Source organism: Ailuropoda melanoleuca, chromosome 9, assembly GCF_002007445.2.
Source record: "Ailuropoda melanoleuca isolate Jingjing chromosome 9, ASM200744v2, whole genome shotgun sequence".
Taxonomy (NCBI): Eukaryota; Metazoa; Chordata; class Mammalia; order Carnivora; family Ursidae; genus Ailuropoda; species Ailuropoda melanoleuca.
In genome coordinates this window covers 93,586,445-93,595,993 of record NC_048226.1, presented here as the reverse complement: position 1 = coordinate 93,595,993, position 9,549 = coordinate 93,586,445, and the positions used below count along the sequence as shown (strand labels likewise).

At 39.6% G+C, this 9,549-nt stretch overlaps 1 protein-coding gene and 1 non-coding gene across 2 annotated transcripts in view; one reads left to right on the top strand and one right to left on the bottom strand.

Annotated features, from left to right (window-relative positions):
- The window catches only part of ADCY8 (adenylate cyclase 8), a 266,226-nt gene that overhangs the window by 181,082 nt on the left and 75,595 nt on the right, over window positions 1-9,549 (top strand). Inside the window, exon 9 of the mRNA XM_002917618.3 lies at window positions 2,017-2,117. Coding sequence (XP_002917664.2) covers window positions 2,017-2,117 — 101 coding nt within the window. The remainder of the gene's footprint in view (window positions 1-2,016; window positions 2,118-9,549) is intronic.
- Window positions 5,337-5,442, bottom strand: LOC117803930. Its single transcript, XR_004628045.1, has one exon. It is a non-coding gene; the product is annotated as a U6 spliceosomal RNA (small nuclear RNA).

The following is a 9,549-nucleotide window of genomic DNA, read 5'->3' as shown; positions in this document are numbered from 1 at the left end:
ATTCATGAAAGGAGAGGAGGCAGAAACTCAGGCTTGGGGTCTACAGGAAAGACCTCTTCAAAGTAAAAATGGACTCAACATGGGAAGGAACCCTTTGCAAAGGAGTGAGTTCTCAGGCACTGGGAGTGTCCAAGTCAAGGGTGCCCTGCCCCAGCCCAGCAGAAAAAACCCACTTGCCCCAACAAATCAGAGAAGGTCATCTAATGATAATCAGCAGGCATTTGAGTAGACCTCAGGAGTGTCATGGAGAGGATTCCTGAAGTTCACGATTCATTACAGCTCCAAGGTGCTGTGATGATGGTGGGGATGATGATGATGCAGAAAATGAGGAAGACAGGGATTAGGCACACATTGTTTAAAAATCCCATGGTCAAGTCTATATAACCAAGCTGGTTTGAAATTTATCAGTCAGCCGACAAAGAATAATTAGATCTTATATGGTTTGTTGTTAGAAGAAACTCAGACATATATCTTTCCTTGACTTAACTGCTTTGTGGCTAACTTGCTGATTTCCAAGCTGGTATGCATATGCCTCTCTCTGATTGTGCCCGGTCCTTAGGTAGCACTCTTGTTAATACAGATTTTCTGTAGTTTTATCGGGAGTGAGGGTGGCTTATCATGATGCTTTGGGGAGGTATTTCAGTTTCCCCTCCATATACCAAGCAGGTTGTTGGCAAGCAGACAGAGGCCTCAGTACTGGGGAACAGAAAAAGCATTGCCCCGAAGCAGCAATGAAGGGACACTCTCCGAGCAACATTGTGCTTCCCCCTTGGAGCTCGCTGGCTTCGGGACATTGTCATTCCCCACATCTTAGCCATGACACTGAGCAGTCTGTTCAGTCTAAAACCCTGACCACACCAAGAAGTGGCAAGAGAATTAAAATCATGTGACTGTTGATTGTGACTACCACACCACCAACAAGTTGGACTGATTTTATGCTTTCATTGCCGACCGAAACCTTCTCTCGGTACTGGGGACAAGCCTGCAGTGTTGCCAGAGTTCCATTTACTTGTTTCTTTTATAAAGTAACTGTGAATTTCAAGCCAGGGATTACGAAGTGCCAAAGCCAGGCTTAGCTTTCTGTTCCCCTGCCCTAAAAATGATCCTCATGCTGTGTGATCAATGGCAAGTTGCTTGACCTCTCTGGCATTGAGGGAAAATGAGGGGCTTGACTGAGGCTAATTCTAAGGTCTTCAGTTTTAAAAATCCTTTCTTCCTTCTGAAGGAATTGGATTCTTCTTCCTTTAGTGACTCCAGGACGGTTCAAGAAACTAGGAAGGACTAAGAGAAGTGCATAGTCAATGTTGACCTTCCAGAAGCTTTTAAGGCTGGACAGTGAAATTACCGAGCCCTCTGGATAATCAGAATAAAGTTAGCACCATTACACAGGGCTGCCTGGAGCAGACAAGAGAAGGGCATGGAACACACTGGGCGATCAGTTGGGTTTCTCCATGTGAAATGAAAGGGCTTTGCGCTCGCTGGAATTCTTTTAGGTTGCTCTCTCTTCTAAGACTCTGTGATCTTATTTTTTAATAGTTTTTGTGGAAAAGGGGACAGAAAGACTCGGGTGAAACCTTTCCCTGGGTCCCCCACCTAACAAGAAATAGAGCAAGACCCTTCAATGACTTACGTTTACTCATGAAGAAAGTCCATGTGAATTTGATTTGTGGCATATGTGGCTGTGTGCTCTTCTGTTTTGTTTAAGTGATGCTAGTTCAGAGGGAGGAAAGCCGGAGAAGCTTACGCAGAGTCCCCTCCCATTCCCTTTCGCTGTGAAGGGAATTGTATTCACTCCTGGGTTCTCACTGGAAGGTTGGAGGGAGGGACGGAGATTATGCTCTGTAAAGGGTTAATTAAGATATGGATTCCTCTTTAAAAAAAAAAAAAAGTTTTAATGCTTTGTTTCTCTTTGCTGTTTGCCCTCAACTCCAAACACTGGGAAAACTTAACTCTTCCAGAAGTGCAGCTTTGCTGTGAAGTAATTTATTCTCCTTCTTCTTCTTTTTTTAATTACAGTATTCTCAAATGAGGGATGAAGTATTCAAGTCAAACTTGGTCTGTGCATTTATCGTTCTTCTCTTTATCACGGCGATACAAAGTTTGCTTCCTTCCTCAAGGTAAATACGAAAGGACAAAATTTTCAGGTGAAATGTCTTTGTGAGTTGATGGTCCCGCACCTGGAGCCAGCCAGCTGACCTTTCCAAGGGATCAGAATTTAAAATAATGGGATCCAGGATCCGCACCAAAATGTTTGACAAAATTGGTGTCCACTCTGGTTGTCTCACTCTGCGTCCTCTCACTGCTCTGCCATGGCAGTAGTCTTTCTCACCATCTTAATAACACAAGAACCGAAATCAAAATAGGCTCCCCTCTTATTTGACACTGCACCCATGAATGCAGCAAATAAGTATTAGACCTCTACCATCACGGCCTTGTTTCTCTGTTAATCACCTTTTGGTGTTCATAGATACAGCACCATAGCTTCCTGGGCCAGCAAAATCGGCCCTTTAATAATAACACCTATATGTGGCCAGTCACTGTTCCAAATACTTTCCATGCAGTAACTCATGAAATCGTCATGGCAACCCTATGAGGTAGGTACTACTAGATCCCCGTTTTTATTTATTTTTTTTTTAAAGATTTTATTTATTTATTCAACAGAGATAGAGACAGCTAGCGAGAGAGGGAACACAAGCAGGGGAAGTGGGAGAGGAAGAAGCAGGCTCATAGCAGAGGAGCCTGATGTGGGGCTCGATCCCATAATGCCGGGATCACGCCCTGAGCTGAAGGCAGACGCTCAACCGCTGTGCCACCCAGGCGCCCCAAGATCCCCGTTTTTAAAGAGGAGGGAACTGAGGCCCAGAGTCATGGAATCATTTGTAGCAGGTCTCACCATTGAAAATGTGACAGCCTGCATGCAAACCTGGGAAGTCTCCCTCCGGAGTCTGGGCTCTTGACTCTATCAGACACGGATGTATAGCGTGCAGGTCGTCGGTGGCAGAGCCAGCATTTGAACTTAGATCTGGATTAGTCCAGGGGCCACGCTTTGTGCTCTTCCTGTACTTTAAGGAAGCCCCTGCATCCTTTCTCAGGTAAAGTACCTTTTCCTTAAACTTACCGTGAATTTTCCCCTTTTGTGGTATCCACACATATCTGTTAAATGTCTCCTACAGTCTAGCAATATGTCAGAACTCGATGATGGTATAATGTTGTAAGAGGAGGTCTACATCTCTAAGATGTAATTTAGCAGGAGAGAGAGAATCAGTGATGACTTCCAGTTAATAAGTACTTATTACATGAAAGTGCTAAATCCCTGGCACGGATTGCCTCAGCAAAGCCTCAAAGGCAAGCAGTAAATGAGAGAGCAGAGCACGCTGATGCCCGTTTTGTTGGTGAGGAGTTCTCCAAGGTCACATGTCTCTATAATGGCTGAGCTGGGAATTGAACCCAGAGACAGAGTCTGTGCTTTTAACGACCTACCTTTGTACCAAAATCAGCAATTCATTCTGACCAGATGGTTTAAGGAAGAGTTTGCAGGAAAGGTACTATTTTGAGCTGAGTGGGATGAGATAGAAAGAGTGAGTGGAAGGGCATTTCCAGTTTAAAGAACAGCACTGGCAAAGGCACAAGGGTGTGCACAACCTTGTGTTTGTATAGTAGTGGGCAGGTGAGAGAGTCTAGAGTAAAGGGTTTGTTTGAGGACGTGGTGGGTGCCACAGCCCAAGAAGGAGTGAGCGAGCACAGGTTCTGTGTCTCCAGTGATAAAGGGTGTTCAAGCTAAGTCACGCTCCGAGAATGGCCATGCTTGACCGTCTCTGGATTAGCAGGGATACTAGGAGAAAGAGAAAAGGGACTCCAGGGAGATGGTGGCAGAAGGCGGTGTATTTCTGAATTTTTCAAAATTCCCACATGTCTGAATAGCTAGATAGCAAAACCAAACCCTATGAGGCCTGTATTTACAACAAAAACAGGTGAGATGATAGCCCCGTAAGTTCCCAAATGGACGTGGGTGGTGACAGTCTCGCAGTAGCCCCAGGATTGGTGTGACATTAGCATCCATGTGGGAGGAAGCAGAAACAAGCAAGGAGGCGTCTGTCATGTCCGGGAACAAAAGAGTCCCAGTATAGCCAATAGATATTCACTGGGAAGTACCACAGGGCAAATTGAGAAAGCAGCTGGAAATAGGAGGGGTTTGCCCCATCCAGTATCCAGGGAGCGCAAAGGCCCACAGTAAGGCCTGAAGAGTTGGAACTGTCACACACTGGGAACCTGCCTGACCCATCACCCCGTCTCCCTCCCAGGATGGCATCTTGGAAGGATCTGTGTGGGGGGGATCAAGACGACGCACAGTAAGAACTATAGAGAAGAAGAAAAGCCAGGGTCATTGTAAAAGTGGGAAGAGAATGTAGCCATCACGCTTTTGAACACCACATGAAAGCAACTAAAGAGAGAGCTCTGTAGAGTTAAAAAAAATAAACTCTCCTAAACCACACCTATTTCTAAAAGTTCAGCAAAGTTAATTTGACACAAAAATGAGCAACAAAACATATTGGTGGCAATCCCATACCAAGCTATTCTAAGAAAAAAGAGAGGAAAAATGTAGATCAATATCCTTAAAGTCGATGAGAACACTTCAAAAAGGCCCACAATGTGTATCAAATCTTTAACCTACCACCTCAGAAGAAGTGAAGCACTTCATGGGGTTCAAGACATAAACTAACAACCTAACCTACAAGTAGAAAAACTTAGAAATTCAACAAGAGAGCACAGGAAGGAAATAAAAAGGAAAAGAAAGCTACATTTCGGAAATGAAGACCTAAGAAGAGGGAACATAGAGCGTATAAACACAGCAAATAATGCCTTAAGAGGAACAAAAGTGAAAAGGAAGAATTTTTTTTAATCAAAAAGAAGAGGAAATGGCAGAGCTCCCCTCCCTCACACCTTCCCACCACACTGACAAGAATCCAGAAAATTAAGGGTGGACTACAGCTGAAAGAAGTGCAAGACACAGACTCCTTCTGAAGAGGGGTTCTCAGGGGAGCCCAGTTCAAGAGCGGAGACAAAAACAAGGACACGAGGAATTTGAAGCCACTAGTACACCGTAGCTACTGCAAACACTAAATGTAGCCCAACTCCAAAGGAGATTTACTTAAATCCTCAGAGTAAAGATCAATTCATCTCAGTTTCTCGAACCTGATACAATGTGACCGCTTTTCAACAAAAAATTATAAGGTATGCCGGAAGGAAAGAAGAGACAAAGCAATCATTAGAATCAGACTCAGGGATGACAAAGATGCTGAAATTATCAGGAAGAGAATTTAAAATAACTATTTTTCATGTATTAAGGGTTCTTCACGAATGTGCACGTCATCCTTAAACAGAGACCATGCTAATTTTCTCTGTATCGCTCCAATTTTAGTATATGTGCTGCTGAATGAGCACAATATAGTAAGTGTTCTAATGGAAAAATTAGACACCATGCAAGAACAGATGGGCAGTATAAGTAGAGAGAAACTCTAAGAAAGAATCAAAAGAAAATGCTAGAAATAAAAACACTGCAACAGAAGTAATGAATGGGCTCATCAGTAGACTCAAGAAGGCCAAGGAAAGAATCAGGGAGCTTGAATATACATCAACAAACTCTCAGACTAAATACAAAGAAAAAAAAAATAAGTGGAAAAAAAAAAACAGGTCAAAGCATTTAAGAACCCACCTTAAACATATAAACTCAAGTATGTTAAAAGTAAAGGGATGGAGAAAGATACACTATGCTAACATTAATCAAAAGAAGGCTGTAGTAACTATACTAATTTCAGTCAGAGTAAACTCAGAACAAGGAAAATTATCAGTGGTGAAGAGGACATTACATCATGATAAAAAAATCAATTCTCAAAGAAGACATAACAATCTGTATGTTATGTCTTGTATCTACCTGTGAATGTGTGTCAAAATACATGAAGTGTATGAGTGTCAAAATACCTGAATATTAAATAACGCATGGACCAAAAAAGAAATCTCAAGAGAAATTTCAAAACATTTTCACCTAAGCAACAATGAAAATAAAATTTATCAAAATTTGCACTGGGTGTTATACGCAACTAATGAATCATCGAACTTTACATTGGAAACCGGAGATGCACTGTATGGTGACTAACATAATATAAAAAAAACATTAAAATAAAAAAAATTTTGTAAGATGCAATGAAAGTGGTGTTTAGAGGGAAATTGACAGTAATCAATGCATATATTACAAGCATAAGATCTAAAATCAATAATTTAAGTTCTACCTTGGGGAACCGGAGAAAGAAAAGGAATTCAAACCTAAAACAAGTAGAAGATAAGAAATCGTATAAATTAGGGCAGAAATCGATGAATTTAGAAACAGGAAAATAATAGAAAAATCAACAAAACTGAACTCTAGTACTTTGAAAATATCAATAAAATCAATAACCCCCTGGCCACGTAAACAGAAGAGAGAGTCCGAGAGAGTGACACACACACGAATTACCAATATCATACGTGAAAGGAAGGTTTTCACTACTGATCCCCTGGACATGAAAATGTTAATAAAAGAATATATGCCCATAAATTTGATGACTGAGATGAGATAGACCAATTTATTAAATGAGACACAAACTACCCAGAGCCACACAAGAAGAAAAGGTAAACCTGAACAGCCCTGTATCAATTAAAGAAACGGAGTCAATGATTTAAAAACTGACTAAAAAAATAAAACACCAGACCTAAATGGTTTCACTGGTGAATTCTACCAATGATATATAGAAAAAAAATAATACCAGTTCTACACAACCTCTTCCAGAAATTAGAAATGGAAGGAACAGTTCCTAACTCATTTTATGGGGTCAGCATTACCCTAATACCAAAATCCAATAAAGACTTTGAAATAAAGGAAAATTACAGACCAATATCTTTCATCAACATAGATACAAAAATTCTCAAAAAATATTAGCAAATCAAATACAACAATATATGAAAATAATTATACACCATGACCAAATAGAATATATTCCAGATAGGCAAGACTTAGTCAGTATTTGAAAATCAAACAGCATAATTCACCCTATCAACAAGCTAAAGGAGAAAAATTGTATGATTACATCTGTTGACACAGAAAAAGCATTTGCTAAAATCCAATGTCCATTTGAAGTAAAAACTCTCAGAAGACTAGGACTAGAAGGGAACTTCCTTAACTTGATATACACAATCTACAGAGAAGCTATAGCTAGCATCATCCTTAGTGGTGGTAGACCAGAACTCCTCCCCTTGATATCAGAAACAAGACAAGAATGTACTATCTCACTACAACTACTTAACATCATATTACACATCCTTAGTAAAGTAAGACATCCAAAAGGAATATAAGGTATACATATGGGAAAGGAAGAAATAAAACTGGTTTATCTGCAAATGACATAACTTTCTATGTAGAAAATCCAAAAAAATCCACCAAAAAAACCCTCCTAAAACTAATGAGCAAGCTCAGAGCATACAAAGTCAATATACAAAAGTCAGTTGCTTTCCCATATAACACCAATTAAAAATTAGCATTTAAAGTTAAAGAAGCTATTTTTTAAATCGCCAAAAATTAAATACTTAGGTATAGATCTAACAACATGTGTACAGGATCTGTATACATAAAACTAAAAACCAGCAATGAAATAAGTCAAGATGAATAAATTCTATGTTCATGGATTAAAAGACTTGATATTACTAAGATGTCAGTTCTTCCCAACTGGTTCTATAGATGCAATTCAGTATCACTCAAAATCCCAGCAAGCTAGTTTGTAGATATCAAGAAACTGATGGTGAAGTTTATATGGGAACACAAAGGCTGTAGCATAACCAATAAAATACAAAAAAACACAAAAAAACAAAAAAACCTCACCAAAACTAGAGTATTCACAGTACTTAATTTTAAGACAATATAAAACTACACTAATCAAGAGACTGTGATACTGAAGAAAGAATAGACACATAGTTCAACAGAAGAGTGAGCCCGGAAATAGACTCACACTAATATATATAATAATCCAACTGGTTTGTGACAAGGTGCAAAGTCAATTCAATGGAGAAAGGATATTTTTTCAACAAATGGTACTGGAAAAATTGGATGTTTATATGAAAACAAAAAAGAACCTATACACAAACCTTACACCTTTCACAAAAATAACTGGAAATAGTTATATACCTAAATGCAAAATTATAAAATTTCTAGAAGAAAACAGGAGAATATGTGATCTTGTATTTAGTTGTGAGTTTTTAGATATAATGCCGAAATCATGATCCATGAAAGAAAAAATGGACAAGTTGGACTTCACTAAAATTTACATTTCTGCTGTGTGAAAAACACTGTTCAGAGAAAGAAGACTCAAACCACAGATTAGAAGAAAGCATTTGTAACTCACATATCTGTTAAAGGACTTGTATCCAGGATACACAGAGAACTCTTAAAACTCAACAATAACAAAACAACCCAATTTTTAAAATAGGCGAAAAATCTGAACAGACACTTCACCAAAGAAGATACACAAATATCCAAAAAGCAAATGAGAAGATGCTTAATATAATTTTTCATTAGAGAAATTCAATTAAACATTAAAACAATGATGTTATACCACCACATACCTATTAAGAATGATGAGGGCCAGAAAATGAGGAAGTATTAAAATACACACAAACACACACACACACACACACACACACGCAATGATGGGAGAATGTCAAAGGGACACAGGAGTCAGCTGAAAGAGCTCCCAGAAGCCAAAGATGGAACAACTTGAATAAGAAAATAAGTAAAACAGAATTGGGCTATAATCCAAAATATACACTAAATAATCTATGGGTTGATACTGATAGAAATAAATGATGGAATGAATAAATTAAGAATAGATAAATCTCCCATTCAGAAAAAATCCCAAATAATTTATGTAGGTAGTCTGTCTTCCATGGTGGAATTTACCTCCCTGCTCCTGTGGGGGCGTGTGGCTATGCTGAATGTAAGTTCCTTCTGAAGAGCACAGTGTGGTTGGAGGGAAAGCCTGGAGAAACATGACAAATGTTCTCAGTCAGCTGACGAAGATTAACATCAACAGTGCTAAGTCATGTTGAATGAGAATGGCACATAAACTCCGTGGTCTTCCTCTCAAAAACCTATAACCCAATCATGGAGGTTGGGGGGAAGGCAAATTCTAATTGAAAAACATTCTACAGTATACCTGGTCAGTACTCCTCACAACTGTCAAGGTCATTTAAAGCAAGAGAAGTCTAAGAAACTCTCACAGTCAGTAGAACCTGAGGAGATATGACAACTAAAGTTAAAGGGAAGAAGAAAGGAGGGATAAACGGAAGGGGAATGAACCATGAGAGACTATGGACTCTGGGAAACAAACTGAGGGCTTCAGAGGGGAGGGAGGGGGGGAATGGGATAGACCGGTGATGGGTAGTAAGGAGGGCACGTATCGCATGGTGCACTGGGTGTTATACACAAGTAATGAATCATGGAACTTTACATCAAAAACTGGGGATGTA